General features: G+C 46.5%; 1 protein-coding gene across 6 annotated transcripts in view; it reads right to left on the bottom strand.

Annotated features, from left to right (window-relative positions):
- Window positions 1–19,515, bottom strand: part of HIPK1 (homeodomain interacting protein kinase 1) — a 23,923-nt gene extending 4,408 nt beyond the window's left edge. For 3 of the 6 annotated variants that reach the window (XR_004082594.1, XR_004082595.1, XM_014310517.2), the window contains exons 1-15: window positions 18,440–19,515; window positions 13,188–13,311; window positions 11,085–11,204; window positions 10,261–10,347; window positions 9,241–9,425; window positions 8,791–8,953; window positions 8,178–8,400; window positions 7,227–7,348; window positions 5,562–5,696; window positions 2,961–3,103; window positions 2,625–2,807; window positions 1,937–2,152; window positions 1,437–1,675; window positions 969–1,114; window positions 1–109 (exon numbers count right to left, since the gene is read on the bottom strand). The exon at window positions 1–109 is cut by the window's left edge. Coding sequence is in view for 4 of the 6 variants with exons in the window: in XM_014310517.2 (XP_014165992.1) it covers window positions 1–109; window positions 969–1,114; window positions 1,437–1,675; window positions 1,937–2,152; window positions 2,625–2,807; window positions 2,961–3,103; window positions 5,562–5,696; window positions 7,227–7,348; window positions 8,178–8,400; window positions 8,791–8,953; window positions 9,241–9,425; window positions 10,261–10,347; window positions 11,085–11,204; window positions 13,188–13,311; window positions 18,440–19,515 (3,271 nt within the window). In the remaining 2 variants the exon portion in view is untranslated. The remainder of the gene's footprint in view (window positions 110–968; window positions 1,115–1,436; window positions 1,676–1,936; window positions 2,153–2,624; window positions 2,808–2,960; window positions 3,104–5,561; window positions 5,697–7,226; window positions 7,349–8,177; window positions 8,401–8,790; window positions 8,954–9,240; window positions 9,426–10,260; window positions 10,348–11,084; window positions 11,205–13,187; window positions 13,312–18,439) is intronic. The other 3 variants (XM_031063933.1, XM_031063935.1, XM_031063934.1) reach the window with 3 other exon arrangements.
- Between the last annotated feature and the right edge of the window lie 785 nt (window positions 19,516–20,300).

Genomic DNA, 20,300 nt, shown 5'->3' with positions numbered 1-20,300 from the left:
AGGGAGCCTGAGAAATCGTTGACGTGAGGGGGGCCACGTAAGCTTGCTGCCGGCGCGGGACAGCATTGCCGTTTCTCTCCTGGGAGGCCAGCACTGCGGTTTGCTGGTTCTGCAAGGGGAGGGAGTAAATGAGGTTAGTGGTCATGCTCAGGTGAGCAAGGGGCAGCCTGATGGACAGAGCCCCCTGATGGACACCTCCATCCCCCCTGACACAGCTGCAGATCCTCCCTCGTGATGCCCTCCTGCAGATCTGAGAAGGTGACTGCACTTCCATGGGGACAAAGGTGACAGTTTTCCTCTGCAATGGGACAAACTGCCACTCAGGGGGTACCACAGCTGGACAAGTGAGGGCAGGTCCTAGATCTGACCCAGAACTCCTCACACATCTACTCCTCTGCACGTTGGGAGGGTGGAAGCAGGGCTGCCCTGTTTTAGCACCAGAAAACCTGTCTGGTGCCCATGGCAGAAGTGAACTGCAGGGGTAACAACACTCCCTCTCCTCTGAGAGGCTGCTGCAGTGTGACCCACAGATCAAAAGTCCTGACACAAAATGAAGTGAAAACAATCTTTGAATTGAAACATCCAAAGGTGTCGGGTGCCAATTGTTAGTTTGAGAGAGTAAGTCCAGTCTTAACCTACTGGCTGGAACTCTGTGAGGTCTAGAGAAAGGTAAAGAACTGAAGAATTTCCTCATACTGTGCCTTCAAAGTTACAACAGCTGGATCTTGGTGTCACCCTCCTGAGTGGCAAGAAGGACCGGCTGTAAGTCAGGTGTGACAAGGAGCACAAAGAGAGACTATGGAGACAACCACACGTGTCCTACCCTGCACCACCCCAGGACAGAACCAGCTCTGAAGAACTAGCACTTGCAACTAGTGATCCTCTTGCAAGCCAGCCTTCCTCCCTGCCTCAGAGGTTCCTGAAGCAGCTGTGAAGCAGCCCCAGGCAGCAGGGGCAGGTGGGCTCACCTGGCTGAGGTTGAGGGGCTGCACGCCGTTGGTGACCACGCGGTGGGAGCGGTAGCCCGTGGGTGTGATGCAGCATCCTGACGACTGCCCGCTCACTGAGGCCACTGGCTTGCTCTTGCTGCTGCTGCTGCTGCTGCTCAGGATGCCTGCAAGATGCCACAAGCTCAGTCCACTCCTCCCCTTCCCACAGCTCTAGGCACCAAACTGACTGTTTCTGTCACAGAGACTTTGCTTTAATTACGATTTCAAACGTGACTAAGAAACCATCAGGAATGGTTACAGATCTTCCAAAATGCAGCCAAATGTAAATGAAAGGTAAATTTATCAATGACTATGAAAACAGACCAAGGCTTTCACAACAGCAGCTGTGAAACCTAAAGCTTTTGGGAAGTCCAGAACTGTGAGGATGAATGTGTGACAGGGACAGGAGAGCACCTGAGCCTTGGCAGAGTACCCTGAGATACCCACCTGAAGCCTGGGTGGCTACGATGCAGTCGTTGAGCTGCATTTTCAGGGGTGGGACAATGATGGTGCGGGAGCTGGAGCTGTCAGCAGCAGCTCTGCTGGGCAGCTCCAGGGCCCCCCCAGTGCTCCTGAGCGAGGACAGGGGGTCTGGGGCATAGGGGCTGCTCAGGGACGAGTCCGAGTCAGGGGAGTCGTTGACAGTGACGTAGCTGATGACGTTGGATCTCTGCTTCATACCCAAACTGCAGGGGGAAAAAGAACAAAATACAAGTGGGAAATGTTCTAGCTTTGCCCACCAGATTACAGATCTCCCTCTGGGATTTCACACTATCCCTCCTTGTCCATTAAAACTCAGATTAACTGCAGGCACAAGAACACAGAGATGTGACGGGGAATATTCTGTCTCATGCAGCTCTTCTGAGCCTGCCCAGGGCTCACACACCACGTTCCCCCCTCTCCCTGACGCATGAGCTGAGCCCAGCAGAGCCCAATGAACAGCCCACCTGGCAGGTTTGTATTTGCTGTCCTCCTCCTCGTCAGTGTCGCTGCGGATGGTGATGACACTGACAGGGGGGCTGGGAGTGTCGGGGATGACGATGGGCTGGTGCTGCTCCTGCACCGGGACCAGCACGTTGGACGAGGACGAGGTGGAGCGCAGGGGGCTGCTCCCGATCAGAGAGTACACTTGGGTGGGCACAGGCTCCAGAGACGAGCTGGGCCTGCAGGGAGAGCACAGCAGGGTCCAGCTCCAGTTCAGACAAACAGCATTAGGAACACACCAGCATGAACATGAACAGAACCTCAGTGCACACACTCAAAGGCACTCAGAGATGCTCTGAATGGAACTGAGCCACCTGAACACTGCCAGAAACTGCCACCCCTCATCCAACACCCCTGTCACTTGCACTGATATGGCACCAAGACCCCAGGAGTGTAAAACCCCTCTGATCAGGACAGCAAAGCACTTGATCAACCATGTCCTTGCTCTCACTGAAATAAATATAATTTAAATCAGTGACAACAGCACAAAGACTTTTTCCAAGACATCTTTAAATGCAATTGTAGCATAATAAAGTTACACCCTCAATGCCTCCATGATCAGAAGATGCTTTTTTCACACCAAAAAGGCAACCTCCACCAAGAAACTTGTGGCTTTTCTAGGACTGGGAAAGGAAGCAATGGACTCCTTACTTGGCTGTGCTCGGTGCTGGCTGCTTGTTCTTCTTTGCTGGCACATTGCTGCTCTGCTGCTGCCTCACAACATGAGCAACCCCAACATTCAGAGGCTGTGCTGTGGCCAATGTCACGTGGTTGGTCAGCAGAGATGGCTGTTGCATGAGAGTGCTGTACTGATTTCCATGGGAATGTGCATTCCTGGAGCAGAGAAGAAACAAGAGACCCAAATCCCATGACTACACTGCAGGAACCACGAGCTGCAGCGAGCCCCTGAGGGGAAGGGAGACATTGGGGGCTCTGTGATGGATATATTCCCACTTGGCAGGGAGCTGGAGCTCCTGCAGTCCCTACCTCCAGTCAGCCAGCTGCTGGCTGCTGCCGATGGTCTCTGGGATCACGGCCGCAGGCTGGACAGAGTTGTGCAAAGCAACCCCTGGGAGCTGCTGCCAGGTGGAAGGGAGCAGGATCTGCTGGGTTCCCCCCGGCCAGGCCTGCTGCAAAACAACAAACAGAGACACGAGGATCACTAGGCTTCAGTTCCTGCAGGGGCAGGCACAGATCTGTCCAAGCAATAAATGCACTGGGGTGGATTGTTAGCTTGCAGAGATACAGCCCATCCTTGCATGTTTTCCCAAGGACAGGAAAATCAGAGGAATGAGCTTCCCCAACATTTTGCTGATCTCCTTTGCTGTCATCTGGAGAAAATAGCGTTTGTATCAGGCTGCACATACAGCCAGGTATTGCACTGCCAGGTGCAGCAGCAGTGCTTGGGACTCTTTCTGAATGTAAACTCACACCACTCTTCTGCTTAAAGGTCCCAAAATATGAAACCAATTTGGTCCTTTCTGCTTTTCTGCCTTGCAGGGCTCACAAGAGCTGAGATGGTGTCATTATTGTAGAAATTCACCCACCTCAGCTGAAGCATTTAAGAAAAGCCAAATTGAGAGATAATTTGGTTACATGAAGGCAGGTTCAATTCATTAATATTATCACTGTTCCAAATAAATTTGACAGCATAATATTTCCATGATTTTGATAATATATGGCTTTCTCTCCTGCAGCTTAAACTGCAAAAGCTGTTGTTTCAAATTCAGTATTTCTGCAAGTAACAGATCCACTTAGTACAAATAAATACCAGTTCCGAACAAGAAGCCTTCAAAGCAGAGAGCTGCTAAAACCTCTGCCAACATAAGCAGAATAATATAATAACAATAACATTGAAAAAATAAAAAATAAAAAGAGAAATATGTTAAAAGTCACACCATGCGTCTTTCCAAAAGCCAACACCTGCACAAGACAAAGCAGAGAGTTTAATACAGCAAGATTTAAATTCCCAATGAGAGGCAGAAATCGGGCCTTCCAAGCGACGAACTGTTTTGACAGAGGAAGGACAAAAATATGCAAAGCTTAGCAAATGGCTAATGCAAACTCAGGGGAAGCAGCAAGGGAGAAGTGTTGGAAGCACTAAAGGTGAGCAAATTCACGCCAAAGGCTCCCAGAATCCAAACAGAACTAGTCAAGTACTCCAGAGAAACTCAGAATGCAGGCTCAGAGTCTGGAGACAGCGGCTCTGATCTCCACTGCTGTACAGGGGAGCTGAACCTCAAGTCCACTGCACACACACAGCAGAACAGAATTTGCCTGTTGAATCAAAGCCCAGATACACTTTGGAAAACATCACTAACAACTCACTTGTGTCCCAAGCTCTGCTATAGTCACCCCTTGCTGTTTTTGGAGCCCAGATTGCAGCCTTTCAGCAATTAAAATTCAACAGGAGGAAAGAAGAAGCACCCCGGGTCTGTTTAGCTCAGAGCTGTGACCAGGAGAACCCCACTCTCCTGCCTTCCCATCCCCAAACCAGGGAGCAGCTCACTTGGTTCACAAGAACTCAAATGAGTGGGTTTAAATTTCAGGACAGGCATGACTCGAGCAAACTCCACTTCAGCAGAGGTCTCCCTCTCGGAAGAAAATGACATTCAAACTACCACTTTAAAGCCACAAGAAACAACATGGTTCACACAATGGAATGTGCTTTGAAGGACATGTGAGGATACCAGCACTTCAGTGCACTGCAATGTTTTCATAAGCTTCACTGATCTGATTCTGGAGTTTTACAATGACTTCTTTGTGGCACTTGCAAAGTTGTTCTGATGCAGGTGCCAGAATACAGAAGAGGACAATTTTGCAAACGTACATTTCTTAAAGGTGTGTTTGTTCCTTTCCCCCATCCTTTTTTAAAAATTGTTCCAAATGACCTAAAAGCTAGCTATTGCCATTTTGGATACTAGAGCTCACCTTTAATTTCAACCAAGAAATACATATCAACTGAAAGTATCTGTGAGGAACAGAATCTTTATCTGGATGAAGCAAGCTACGTGCGATTGGCTATAAATAACAAAAGGCCAGAAATTATTGTCAATGTTCAACAGAGGTTAAGAGAAATCAACTGCTAGAGCAATACATTAAAGGATTTGCTGTCATTAGGGATTTTAGCCTGTGCTTAATGATCTGAAACATTTCTCCATACAAAGCAGCTTTACACGTGTTGCAAACAATATATGGAGCTAACTTGCCAAGTAGGTCAAATTCTGGCCATCCAGGTACCTGTAGCAGAGTCAAGCTAAAGACTGATTCCTTTGTATTCCACAATCAAAAGGCAAAGATAGGAGAGTAAGCGAAGAACAAGAACGATTACAACTCTTCTAGGGTCTAGTTTAGAAGAGCTTTCAATACTAGGCTAGCAAAGGTAATAGTCAATGGATCTGGATTCTTTACAGAGCCACACTAAACGTCAGAGTCAGACAGTGCTTCAGCAATGTTGGGGAGGAAAACAACAAGACATTAAGATGTAGCAAGAACACAGCCACAAGATGGCACATGCTTCCATGCCCTCTGCAAGTCTAAGTTAAAACAAAAACTCAGTTAGTGAACACAATCAAGGGAGGCAATTACCAGTACTGCAGCCGTCTGTTCGACCAGCGCCGGCCGGCCGGCTGCGCAGTTCAGGGTAAAGGGCACCGCATACTGCGGCGTGATGGTGGCTACTTGAGGATGAAGAGTTGCTACCATTAGTGGTGTACAGCTTCCCTGAAATGTAGATCAGGCAGTGAGTGAAACACACGAGCTGAGGCAGGTCAGTGCAGGTCAGTGCGCTGGGCAGGGCCAGCGCAGAGGGAAGGGACGCACCAATACCAGCACCAACACCCAGAGCCTGCACAGCTCCACAGGCACCTCCAGGGCCCCCAGGAGAGCACGAGGAACTGGGCATCTCCAGTCCAGGGACACAGTTCAAAAGTCAAAACAAGTTGGGGAAAAATTTGGGGACAGGACCTCTCCGATGACACAGTTCAAAAGTCCAAATGAGCTGGGGAAAAATTTGGGGAGGGGATGTCTCTCTGATGACACATTTCAAAAGTCAAAGTGAGCTCAGCTACTGGCACTTTACTGAGTCCCAGAGGGCAAGTGACAGCCATGCTGCACTAGCCACGGCACAGTGCACCCCAAGCAGCTCCCTGCACTTGCTGTCAGACCTTCAAATCCACACACAGAACTCTTGAGAAAAGGTAAACTATGGGATTTCATGGAAGGCACAGCAGGTCTTTGGTGTCATGAAAGAGCAAAGTTATCCATGATGAAACCACCCAGACATGTATTAGTCCATCAAATGTCTAATTTAAATTAGATTCTTGCACTCTTGGATTCAGGTGGGCCCTCAAGTGGATTCTGCTTTTTGGATACTGTGACCTGTATCATTAATGCTAAAGAAACCAGCAAACACAGAATGCCACCTAAACATTTGGATTGAACAAACTAAAAATTACTCCTCTACAAGGTCTGTAAGTGCAATATGCTGCCTGAAGAGTAAAACTAACAGAGTACTTGTTAACGCCAGCAGAAACTAAAACTATGCAAATAAATAAAAATGCACTTAATTATAAAGGCAACTACAAATTTTCAGTGAATAAAACTTGTGAATCACCAGGCACTTATTGTACAATAAAGGATTACTTTTTGGAAATTAAACTGGGTTTAATTTATGACACAGTATTAATATTTAAAACAGCATTTTTAGAATGATTTGTGAATTTTGGTATTGTATGTTGCTTAAACTGCAAACTGCAGAAATAGATATGTCATTGCTACGCATTAATTCCCACTAAGAATGTAACTAGCTGAGAAGGATTCAGAAATAATTTTCTTGATTTAAAGATGAAATTTTAGCATGAGTAATCTGTGTTGTCACCTCTGTTTACCGGGATCTCACTTCTCACAGCAATGATTTCTCCTGCCACGTTTTTAAAGTGTAGGCAAAAATGACCAGCACTGCCTTACAGGCAGTGTCCATGCCTGAAAAACACAGTCTGTTTTTAGCAGCTGGAAATCACATATTTATTCCCTTTATTAAATCAAACTCCTAAAACCAGGGAGCCACATGACATAAAATAGCTCAGACTTTAAATATTCCAGAAAAACAAAACAAAACAAGAAAATATTGTCTTAGAAGTGACCTGCATTTAACCTTTCAGTGTGTCCAGAGAGCCCCCTGCACTCAGGCAGGTTCTCCTGGATGGTGCAATTGCAGCTCAGCCTATCAGGGGTTTGGGGTGGCTTTTTTACCTGTGTGAGAACTCCAGACTGGATCTGCAGTGGCTGTGCTGCAGGTGCTTGTGGCACAATTGGGACAGCATTTTCCATTCTGACTGGGAACCCAGAATGCTTTGTAGTTGCCTGAAGTCCAGCTGTGGAGGACAAGGCACATCATTAAGCTGCTGCACCATTCTTTCATTTGTTTCCAAAAATCAAATTCCTACTAGGTAAGGGCAGAGGATAGTGTGGGATTAAGGGATAGAAAAGCTTTGACAAAATCCCAGTAAAACACCAGCTGAAGTAAATACTTCTGCACCCTGGGATCCTGCAGGGCCATGATGGACAGCTCAGCTCTGCAGAGTCTGGTTTGCAGAAAGTGACACAGACTCCAATTCCAACCTGCTTGAGACAAGTTTGAAGTTCAAGCCTTACACCATCAGTTCCCATGTCACAAATAACCCTCCAGACTAAGACAATCCAGGAATCAGCATAACTGCAGAACCCTGAGGATGAACAGAGGCATGAACAGAGCTGCCTGTGCCGAGCTCACTGACCCACAACCTGTGACAATCTGCTGGTGGCAAAAACCTGCATCAGGGCTGTGAACTGAGACTCAAACACCAGATATTTACTGTTGAGATAACAAACACAGCAAGACACACTGATTTTCAGGCAGGTCTGGCTCCTCTGCTCCCTGCTTTCTGTGGAATGTTGCTGTGTTCAGTTTGGGGGGAAAAACTGGTTGAGCAACCAGCTGGAGCCTGCAAGCCAGGCAGGCAAGGTCCTGTCACCTGTTCCAGCATGACCTGGAAGGGAATCAAGCTGCCTGCACATGTCTGACCTGGTTCTGCACCTCCATCTGATGCAAGAGCCCCGTGTGACACCCTCAGAGAGCTCTGCTCTAGTCAGGCTTTTCTCAGTTTGGTCCAAATCACAACTTCTCCTGCCTTAACAGCATCACACAAAGGGTTCTTGGCTTACTTTGAAAAGCAGGGGGACAAACAATGAAGGTCTGCTGGAAAGGGTCTGTCTGTGTGCAGATCTGGGTGGTTCCAGGCTGCAGGGAAACACTTTGCTGGGCCACTCCTGCCACTGGGGCTGCAGAGGAGGGGTACAGGGCAGACTGGTAGTTGAGCAGGGAGACGTCTGAGTTGGCCAGGGCAAGAGTAGCAGCAGCAGTGGAAAGGGAAGCCAACACACTGGCCTAGAAAAACAAACAAAAAATCACTTATCTCCTGTAATTTTATCTCTCTTTGTTATGAAACAAACAACAGGAACCATCAATATAAAACTGGGAGGAAAGCACCTGGAAAATGTTTGAGGTAAAAGGCTAAAGACAACAAAAGGCTAAAATGTTTGAGGTAAAGGCTAAAGACAGAACAAAAAACATGAATTGCACCCAATTAACTTATGTTGCTGAACTGACAAATTTTCAACACATGAAGTAAAGAGGCTCCTTGGTCTGAGTTTTGGAAAATTAGACTTTGAGACAAGACTATGAATTTTGGAGATTAGTTTAAATTTTGGCCTGAAGGCACCAAATCAGCCTACTCCTTGTCTTTGATTAGGATAAAACAGGTGAAAGATGCTATACCTGGTTGTGTACTGTGTTGAGCTGGTTGTTAAAGCTCATTGTCAGGTTTGTGCTTGTGTTAGGAGCAACGTGAGTGGTGAAAGGGCTCTTGATCTGATTCACTGTATCATACATGTTCACTCTTCTCTTGCAGATCTCCATGTTCTGAAAGCAAGATTTCACACTGGAACAGAATGACAGAAGGAAAACATCAGATTTGTAAAAACAGGACACAGATGTGACAGATTCCCAATTTTATGCACGTGCTTTAGGTTTAGGTTCTTTTAAACCAACAAAGAATGTCCTAAAACATGAAAAGGAAGCTTATGAACATTCCATTCCTTACACATGCCATTGCTATTTTCAGATCAGCCAGGAACTGCAGAAAATAGCCCTGACAGAAAGCTGGGAAGTGCTGCTCTGTGATTCCAGCAAATCCTGAAACAAAACAGCCCATCCAAGGGAGCTTACTGGTTACTGTGGGGGAAGTCCAGCAGATGTGCCATTGTAACAAACGAATGGTTCAAAGTCTTCAGTGGAGTAATTCTCTTATCTGCATCAATTGTCAACATTTTCTTCAACAAATCAATGTATTCCCTTCGGTCAGCCTTCTCTGCCAACATGTCAGTCCCTTCTAAGTCTGTAGACATATTCACCTGGAAAATCACAGGGGAGCAGTTCACACAAGCATCAAATTAACTGCTGCCTAACAGTTCAATAACGTCACATCACACAGAAATAGTTATTAAGCATTTCTGTCTCTCAGCCAGACCAATTTCAGGTATTACAGTGCTAACACTGCCTTTTCCCTTGCTCGTTCTAGGAGAGAAAGTCAAACTTGCACGTGGAATTCTCTTCTCAACAGGGAGTTGGGTCAATTCAAAGGGATCAACCAGGCTTTATTCTCCACTCACTGCCAAAATGCCCTCGTGTTTTGGGGGAATCTATAAGGGGCTGGCAAGCCAGAAGGATTCCACCTTCTCTGCACAGATGTAACCTGATAGTAACAGCTACAAAAGCAACAGAAAATTGATATTTAAGATTTAAAGCTTCATGATATTTTAACCACTCAGATATTCCTTCATTTTACCTCTAAAAAGAGAATGAAAATAAGAATGATCTGTAATTCTTGTCACTATTTCCAAAGTCTCATAAGAGGTTTAATTCTACAAACACATTTGAAGGGGCTCAGCTCTCCTACTGCTCCACTATACAGGGAACAGGCTGGGCACACTCCTGCTAACACACTGAGGCATAAGAAAACACAAAACATTTCAAACAGGTTTATAATTAACATTTTGAATGTTTTTAATCCACTGATTCCTGATGCAAATTGGCACCATTGTAAACCTCCATCAGTGCTCTGAAGTGCCAGTGGAAGAGGTGCTCCAGCACAGGAGCCTCATTTTTAGAGATCTCCCAAAAAATGAAAGTTACTAAATTATATGTGGAAAATTAATGAGTTGTCTGTGTCCCAAGATCCCCACACACCTGCGCCATATCATCCAAACAGTTGAATATATATTTCCGAGCTTCTTTTGATTTTATTCCTGTTTCCAACTCATGTTCTTCTGGGGTCTATAAGAGAAAACGTTAGTATAAACTGAGATATTGCGTATTGATAAGGAAAAAGCAGCAAGAAATTGCTGAGGCAGATGATCAATTGCTGCTTTCAGACACACCACACACCAGCAGGTCAAACCAAAGAGCCCTGGGATCCCATTCCCTCAGCTGGAAAGATCATTCACTGCAAAGCTGAATTAACAACAGCATGACTTCATTTCAAGGCTGCCTTGGGTAGTGCATTAGCCAGAAGAACGGAAGGTTTCTGATTTAGAAAGAGGCTATAAATATTTTAAATCCCTCTCCTACAAAGAAGAAAGGCAAAATTCCCTTCTTTTTGCTGCTCAAAGGCAAATCAGGCCTAAATCTCATTCTTTCCTGTCCTCTGCCAACCCAAAACCAGATTCCTGATAAACTAACAAGCCCATCACAAAATACTCCATATTTTACTGGTTGGATTGTCAGGAGATGACAACAAGATGACACACTTCCCTGGGAATGAGCAGCCCATAATGAGCAGCCATTATCTCAGTGAGGAACACCCACCCTTTGCTGGTGCTCTCATCACTGCTGCTTTTGTCAGAGCAGCACCAGGAGCTCTGCACAGCTCCTGCAACCTCAGACCCCCAGCCAGGCACAATCCAAAGCCAATCCTCACTCACAGTGTTGGCACAGCACCCAAAACTGGCTGGGGATTTCTATCAAATCCTCAATGAACAGAAGAGAATTGGGGATGCGAGAGACAGACATACCTTGAGCCTCCACAGTGGGTATCCCAAATTTGGATCTCTGTTAAAAAACCTGCTTGTTTTCGTTCCTGCACTGAGAAGATACTCCGCTGGAAGGCCTTGAGTTTGTGAAATATAACGAATCTAGGAAAGAAAATTACAAAAGTGAGGACTCCCACCATAAACAATTCACAGCTAATGGGGTAATTAACAGCCAGGTTTCTTCACAGCTAATAGGAAATGATCTGTAAAGAAAGACTGCCCAGATATGCCAAACTGCAAAATTAAAGGAACCATCTCAAGTATTTATAAAGCCACTTCTGCAATCACGCAAAAATTTCAGGTTTTAAATGCATCTCTCTTATTTTATGGAAATATTTTTTGCTAATGTATATGCAAGCAGACTGTAGGCTTTTAAGACATCAAACAGTGTAAGAAATAGACATTTTGAGGGAAAAATACCACAGAATTTATCATGTATGTATAAATAATTAAAGGCATGATTATCCAAGCAACATTGCTGTGCCTGCCTACACAATATGCTAGGCACACAATTTCAGAATAACACCATGGCAAAGCTCTCACTGACCAAGAAACCAGGACCAAATATCCTCAAACACATTTACTACACTTATTTTTACATGTTAAAAAAATGGCTCAGAATTTTGAAAGATGCACCTGAATCCTTGTGATGGTATTGATAAGACACTGGTAAAGGGATAACAATTAAAAAGCTTTGCTCAAAAGGAAAGAAAATAGCAAATGTATAAAAAACTCCACAGTGTTAAGGTAACTATGCCTTGATCAAACCATCAATTACAGATCATTTACAGCTCTTTAGCATTTCTTATTTGCCAAACTCCCGCTGTGGCACTGTGCCAAAACAGGGCACTATCACAGCTTGTGATCACATGGATTTATGGGCTCACTTTTCAATTAAGCCAAGGTGGATCCAAGTGTCTGCATGTGAATATTTCTTGTATCTACACAATAGTTCAGGTAGCAGTTCTATTTTTACAGGACGTAACTTTCGCTTTACAACCAAAGGGTGTTTAAAAAAAAAGCTGTAAATCCCATCCCAGCCCATGAACTCATTGCTGGAGAGGTCCTCTCACAAGTTCCACCTCAACTTTCACTTGCTGCTGCAGAATCTCAAAAAAAAAAAAAAAAAAAAAGAAAGCCAAGTCATCTTCATTCTTCAAGGGAAATTCAGACATCAAAATGAACCCCATGAAGTCACACCTCACAGAGGGCTGCAAAATCCTGTCATTAAGCAATGGAAAAAGCAGCTCCTCCCCAGCCACCTACACCAGCAGATAAGGTTCTCAGAAATTACACAAAGTGCACAAGGAAACCACCAGGCCCTACCTCAGCTACTTTCTAACTCACTGTGCTCATTAAGGTACCACTGTGTTTCCTTTGGAAATTTACAGTGCTGGGAAGACACATGTAAGACACTTAGTAAGTTTTCATGTATTTTATCACATAAGGAAAACCATACCAAGCACTGCAACAAGATCCCACCATAAAAACCCCCAGTGGAAAAGCTACTCTGAGAAAAACCCCTCTCACAGACTTTTTGTCCTTTTATAGGCACTGACTAGGCCAGGTAATAATGCCAAGTATCCACAGAAAGGACTAATTAGTTCAAGATGCCTCTCAGAGTCTTGCCCTTGGATTCCAAAGACAGCTTGAGGCTCACACTTTGCATAAAAACTGAGGGTTGCTGCAGGTATTAAGAGGGCAGGAATGATAGGCTTGCTCTGTCCCCACATGGAAAAACTGCCCTCATGGTGAAATTACAGAGGGTGTTTCACACCAGGACACACACACCCCGCTTCTGCTTTGGCAGGAAGGTGTTTCAACAGCTTTTGGGTTTGGAAACCAGGGGTTAACTGCAAATTGGCCCCTTTTTTTGGACAGGATACACTCAGCTCAAGTGAAAACACACAGAACTCTGTGCTCCCTGCCCAGAGACAATGGGAATATCACAGAGAGAAAATGAGCTCAGACAGCAGCACTGTGCACTGATGAAAGCTGATGGAGGACATGGGGAGGTTTCAGGAGGGTTTGAACACAGAAAATCAAGGTTTCATGGGAAGATCCCACCTCCCCCAGTGCTCTCACCTGGTCGTACTCAGATGCTCCTGGATACAGAGGCCAGCCCAGAAAGAGCTCAGCAATGACACAGCCCAGTGACCACATGTCAATGGCTTCACAAAACGGCAAACCCAGGATGATCTCGGGAGCTCTGGGAAGGGAAAAGGAAAGAAAAAAGTCACATCTTTTACTGAAAGCTGCATTTCTTCCCTGTAAACCACTCTAGGTAAAGCCCCTCCACACACAAGTAAATCTGTGTGAATATAAATTATGCACTTTAAAGCAGAAGTTGTTTCCTTGGGTGGCCTAATGGATCCCAACCTCTTTTTTTTCACTTATGGATTCATTTATTGCCATGGTGCCCCCCAAATCCTAGGAGGCCTTTATATCACACTTGCATAAAGTTACTCCTTGAGTAATCAGTTTAATTACACTTGACAGCGTGTGAGGTGTCCCTGAGACAGCACACAGCATCACAGAATTATAGAGAGACCTTCAAGATCATCTAGTCCAGCCTATCCTACCAGAATTGGGAAGAAAAGCTCAGGCAAACAGAGACTTTTCTAGGAGAAGGTCTTGAGAGCCCAGGTAAGCCGCTTCAGGAGGCTGCCTGCTTCATGTGGGGAAGAAGAGCACCTGCAGAGCCAGGAAAAGGAGCTCCTCAGAGAGCAGCTGGGTTTCTATCAGCAGGTTTTCATGCGGGGTTTGCTCAGAGAGTTTCGAGTCTAAAATGGACGCAGAGAGCCCAGCTGGAGGTTGTGTTTCAGGTTTCTGTGCGCTCAACCACACCTAATGCAAAATGTACCTGTCTGGCCCAGCCTTTACGGGGAGGTGATAAAAAAACCTCACACTCCAAGCAGGGTTTGCTTCTCTAACAGGTTAGAATTTCAGGGATGTTTCTGTCTGAAGCTGACTCATAACACAGAAGGATGTTTTAGTGCAGCTCTTCACCTACACAGAGTTCTGAAACAAACCGAGGCTGTTCCGGCAGGAGAAATTCTGGTCCTACATTTGCATAGAGCACAAAACCCCAGGTGCTGTAAACCCCAGGTGAGCTGCTGCGGGAATTTACCCTGGAAAGTACAGGAAATACAAAAGCCTTGACCTTCATCATGAATAACTAACACAAGAGCAAAGGAAGACAGAAAAGCCCTAAACTCCAGGCTATCCATTTCCTGGTCATGCCCCAGGGCTTGTGTGGCATTTCTGGTGTTTCACTATGGATACTCGAGTTGTTAAAAAAGGCTCTGAAACTAGCTCTGATCCCTCTACAGAATTCTAAAAACCAGGGCTTGCATAATGTACAGTGTCAGTGAATTTGACACTCGTTCTTCTCGACTCTTCAGCCTCCCAACTGTTTGTCCCTGGCAAGAAGTGACTCCCCAATTAATCACCCTTTGTGCAGTGGTGACACAGAGACACCTTTTGTTTCATGTGTCTACACAGGTGTCTCCAAAACAGAGGCACTCAGCCCAGCTGCTCAGGGCACCTGAGAAAGCACTGGATCAGAAAAGGCCAGGCTGGATGGGGCTTGGAGCAACCTGGGATAGTGGAAGGTGTCACTGCTCACAGCAGGGGTGGGATGAGATGAGATTTAAGCTCCCCTCCAACCCAAACCAGCCTGGGATTCTATAAAAAAGACCTCACTGCTGCAGCGAGGTCACATTTATTCTTTATTATCCAGATTTTATTATGTCTGAGCCCCCAAAACCAGAGCCATGATACACCTCCAGTAATCAGAGTAACAGATCGCTCGAGCTAAGACATAATGACACTCTCCACTCAACACTGATCTGTTTCTACCTTCTTGTTTGGCTGCTCCTGGCAGTTGTTGACTTTGGAAAGGTTTCTCACATGTGAAAACATAAAATGATTGTGCAAGTACAAGCAGTAGCTGATATTTGAATGCTGACTCTCATGCCAACATTTATATTTTAAGGAAATATGCTAGAATGGATGCAACTTTCTACAGGCTAAGTAAGAGGTGCAAACCAGAGGAATCTCTTTCTTCACAAGCAGAAAAAGTACAATTCATACATTTACACAGGAGCCCCCCTTGCCATTATTTATCATCAGCAAACTGTACTGCCCCTCTTGATTACCCTGATGTAGGAATTTCCAATTCAGAAAGGACCCAGACTTGTCATATAAGGCATGCTGCACTTGGACTGGCAAACAAACTAAAATATAGATGGCTTGTGGAATATGCAGAGCATGCTAATCCTTCTCTAGTGTGCTAAAAATTCCCCACCAATTCCAAAGGAAATAGAGATTGGTGGCAGTTTGTTGGTCTTTCACTCCAGGACAGAACAGACTCACATATTCCTAAATCTCAATACCATGATGATAGCAAGTTGAAGTCTTGCATTTTATTCCCTGCAACTAAATAAATGAACTTCTCATGAGCCACCTGATTTGATTCTGATTGCAGGACAGGGCTGGGAAATCAGAATTTCTCTCATCTCCTTTTACATCACTACAATTAGCAGCCTTATGAGATGTGAGCTGAACCAGGACAGCAGGCAGAGGTCACTTCCATAGCTGCTCTGCCAGAGATTAAAGTGATTTTACCATCTTAAGCTCTTTGAAATAAAATCAACAACACTCTTTGCACAGATGCTTGCTAAGCACTGCCTCCCAAAGCTGACAAATACACTCAGGCACTCTCAGAAGAGAAAGGACTCACAGCAGTCCCAGAAAACTGCAAGACTCCCTCCCAGCATTTCCAAACACTCCATGTTTACCCCTGTGCTTTGGGATGGTGGGAACACGGAGCCTGTGCAAGTGCAGCAATGCAGGGAGCAGCAGGGCCAGCTCCGCGCTGGATTAGCAGAGTTAGACTTGGCAGCAGGCACTGCTGCTCCCCAGGCCAGCATGGCTGGCACAGAAGTAGGTCATGGAGCCCAAAGCAGAGGTGAGAAATGGATACTCCTGCACTCTGCAGCTCCCCCAGTGCTCAGGGCCACCTTCTCATGGCCCAGATTGTCCAGTCCCACAGTCTGTGCTCCACACTGGCCCACAGGCAGCACCAGGAGGCAGGGAGCTGGGTAAAACTGCCAGGATGGCTGCACTCACATTTAACACAGGACATGAGTAAACCTCACTCTGTACAGCAGGGAGATCAGTACTGCAGGGATTTTTTATTTCTGCACGCTGTTTCCTTCCATTGTTCATCCTCCCCAAGAACAAAAGCAACCTGAGGATAGTACTCTCGTTTTCAGGGGAGGAATTACTGCAAAAACATCCTAGAGCTGCCACAGAAATTGTTCACTGCAGAGAGCTGATCTACTCCTACTCCATGATGGGCTTCAGAGCCAAAGAATTCTTCATGGGCACTTCTGCTCAGTCTTTGAAGTGTGAGCAGTAGAATTGCCCCTCCTGAGTGGGGTCAGGCAGCAGCAGTTTCTGTGGAAAAGGGATCTTTCCACAGCAGAGGTTACCCAAGTAACAGGGATTGAAAGCTAAAAGGTGAGCACAGAGAAGTTTATTTTTAATGGCTGACAGAGAACCATAGGAAGAACTGGTCTATGCTCTTTCATTAAACACAGCCACTGAAAAAATACCAACTTGGAACTCATCTGAACACTAATTTAATGTGAATATGCGTAAAGCAATCCAGTTCTCCCACAACGAGCTGGTTTCTGCACCATCTCTGTAAATTCCTAGATTATAGATTTTAGTAATCATCAGCATTTGACTAATTACATATCACTAAATACTAGATTTCCACATCACAGCATTCTTCACTCCAGCCAAGCAGACAGTCCAACGCCACCTAATCCCAGGTTATTTGCCTTTCTGGCAGAGTCAGTCACCCCAGGGAGCTGGAAGGGGCTGGAGTCCAGTGCCCCACACACAGATGGAGCAGGAATTTCCCTCCCTGCAGCCCCTGGAAGATTCTTATCACCCCTCACTGCTTTTCCTCAGCTAAATCTGTTTTCTGAGATACCAGAAAATGGAGAGCACCATGGGCCTCCCCAAACTGCTTTGAGGGCACATGTGGCAAGTCAGATAGAGCAGATTCTTGACCAGTGGTCACCTCTTTACGAGGAATAACAACAAAATTGATGATGTATTTTAGAGAGTGAATGTTTTTACAGAGCTGGGGGCACAGGGGACAACTGCACTACAAAAATACCACATCAATCAATAGCTCAGAATTGGAAAGACTGGTGCCAACAAGCTGAGCAAAGATCATGAGCAATGGATTAAGAAAAGTCTGTATCACATGAAAGGAATGTCATGGAAAGCTGGTACTGGGTGCTGGAGTTAAAAAGAAAAACAACACAAAAACAAAGGGAGCGAGCACACAGGGAGCATGAGGGATGAACAGAGCAAACCTACAATAAGCCAGGCTTAAAACTCAAGCGAGCAGCCAGGGACGACATCAAACAGGGCAGAGACACAGGGTGGGGCGGAGTGTCTCGGTCCTGTCTGGTCCCAGCTGGAAGGACTAGATACTAGTTCTGAGTTCTGCGTCAAGTGAGCTCACATTCCACCCAAAGCAACCCTGACAACCCAGCACAGACTCTTTGCAGCCCTTTGAAGCCAGAAGTTCTTTCTGCATCCATTTATTGAAGTCTGCTGCTACTTAAATTCGAATACAGACTTAACAGAGGCAAGCTGGAGGAATAATTGAAAGAAACAGCACAGCTTGCTTTACGCACAGTCTCTGAGTTTTAACGTTTCTGGTCATAATTTATCTTTAATTCTTGGGCACGAGTAGGGTAGAAGACACCTCCACATATTGCTAAGGGGAGCAGAGATCTTGCTCATCACTGCTCTAAGGGAGCTGCAGGTCTCATGAAAGCATGACTTAGCCAGGGTTGACATGGGAAATCATGTGCTCCTGAAGGGGGGGTCAGACAAAGATGAAGAACCAGAAGAAACAAAAGCGAATAGAAATTGGCATCCCTTTGACTTCTCTCCCTCCTAAATGTCCAAGGTTAATGGACTAGTTTCAGGTCATAGCAGACAACCTCAAATGCACTTCTCCAGTTTGCCATTTCATAGTGTCACAAGCCAGTGGACAGGGTAAAATCAAGTTAGTGCACTGATCTGGGGGAAAAGGAAGGTGCTGGGCTGCAGATTAGGCCACCATAAGGCAGCCATTCTATTTATTTACATCCAACTTTCAGAAGAAATCTCCAGGAAACATGCAGAGCTGATGATTTCCTGCTGCCCCTCAGCTGGGGTTAGACAGGAAAGCTGAGTGTCTGCAGAAGGAGCCCCCAGCAGGATCAGCCTGAGCTGGCTCAGGGAGCAAGGGCAGTGCTTACCTGTAATAGCGTGACTGCAGGTACGTGGAGCACACGGCCTTGGACACGTGGCTGGCTGACCCAAAGTCTATCACCTTCACTCTGTAGGGCTGGCGTGCAGGATCCACCAACATGATGTTCTCTGGCTTCAAATCAGCGTGGATCAGACCCAAGCTCTTCAGCTTCATCAAGGCAGTTGCCACTTGCTGCAGGATGGGCCGGATGTACTTCAAGGGCAACGGACTGAACTTGTTTTGCTTTAAGAAATCATATAAGTTCTGTTCCAGCATCTCAAAGACAAGGCATGTATGATTCTTGTGTTGAAAGCACTCGTAGGAGCGGACAAAGTTGTACTCATCAGCATTCTCACTGCTCAGGCGAGACAGGATGCTCACCTCGATCTGGCCCTGCCGGGCATACGAAGGGTGGTTCTTCAGGATTTTGATGGCTACAATCTCCTTCGTGCTACGTTTCCAACACTTCGCCACCTGCCCGAACGTCCCTCGTCCCAGGAATTCCAAGACCTCATAGCTGTTGGTCATAGAGCACAGGATCTCATGCTGGACCAGCTGATAATCTCCCTCCCCACTGGAGCTGCTGCTTTTCGTGGTGACCGTGGTGGTCGTGGCCGCAGCTCCCACCGCAGGTCTGTTTTGCAGCATGAGAGGTGGATGTTCCTCAATGATCTGCACACTACCGTTGCTGTCGACCTCTTCACTTTTCCTTTTTAATCCACATTTTTGGTATGGTTCCAGCAAAGAAACGTTGCTCCTGTGGGTGATGGTCTGGCTGCTCTGGAAGGACGCTGTGGCGCTGCTGCCGGTGCTGTCGGCCGCGGTGACCACGATGTGCTCAACGGAGGGAGCGGGGAGAAGGAGGTTCTGGTCGTAGGCAGGGATGCTGAAATTGGCTACCTGATGAGAGGAGCTGGCTTGCCCTTGAGCTGCTGGGAGGTTTTTGCTGTGGGTATAATACTTGTCACTACTGCTCTGTCCTGAAACATCCCAGACAGACGGCTCCACTTTCAGTTTCTTGGCACTGCAGAAGGCACTCGAGGATACTGACGGAGGGGAGAACACCTGCAGCTGTGAGGCCATACCTGGAAAGGAAGAGGAGAACTCGTAAGGGGCAGCAGGTTGGGATGGACAAGATCCTCTAGCTCACAAAACCCAGAATGACAAAAATCCAGTGTTTTTCTGAGCACCACCTGGTGCCCACCACTGAGAAAGAGAACCTCTCTAAGTGCTGCCCTTAGGGCATCACCAAGCGAGGCTGTGCAGATTACTGCATCTGAGAAGCACACGGCTCTTTATCCAGCTCTCTGAAAGCTGAGTCCCAAGACACGACAGGAATCACAGTGTCAATTCGGTTGGAAAGACCTCCGAGATCATCGAGTCCAACCTGGTGACCAAATACCACCCTGTCACCCAGACCAGAGTACTCAGTGCCACGTCCAGTTGCTCAAACACCTACAGGGACGGTGACTCCACCAGCTCCCTGGGCAGCCCGTTGCAGTGTCTAACGAGTGAAGAAATTCCTCCTATTGTCCAACCCAAACCTCCCCTGGCGCAGCTCAACACTCTGTGCTCTTGTCCTGCCGTTCGTTACCCGGGAGAGGAGCCCGACCCCCACCTGGCTACACCCTCCTTTCAGGGAGTTGCAGAGCGCGATAAGGTCACTCCCGAGCCGCCCTTTCTCCAGGCTAAAAAAACCCCAGCGCTGGAGAAAACAATACAGAGGATCGGGGGAGCGCAGGAAGTGGGAAGACCCTGCGAGAATTCCGATCCCGTGCCCAGGCCTGTTTCCTAGGCACTGTAAAACCAGACTCGGTGGGAAACCCAACCGCGGCAGGCCCGGCCTCCCCCCAGGGCAGCGCCCGGAA

This window comes from Geospiza fortis, unplaced genomic scaffold (assembly GCF_000277835.1).
Source record: "Geospiza fortis unplaced genomic scaffold, GeoFor_1.0 scaffold422, whole genome shotgun sequence".
In the NCBI taxonomy this organism is placed as follows: domain Eukaryota; kingdom Metazoa; phylum Chordata; class Aves; order Passeriformes; family Thraupidae; genus Geospiza; species Geospiza fortis.
The sequence above is the reverse complement of the archived record's forward strand: the minus strand, read 5'-3'. Positions and strand labels throughout refer to the sequence as shown.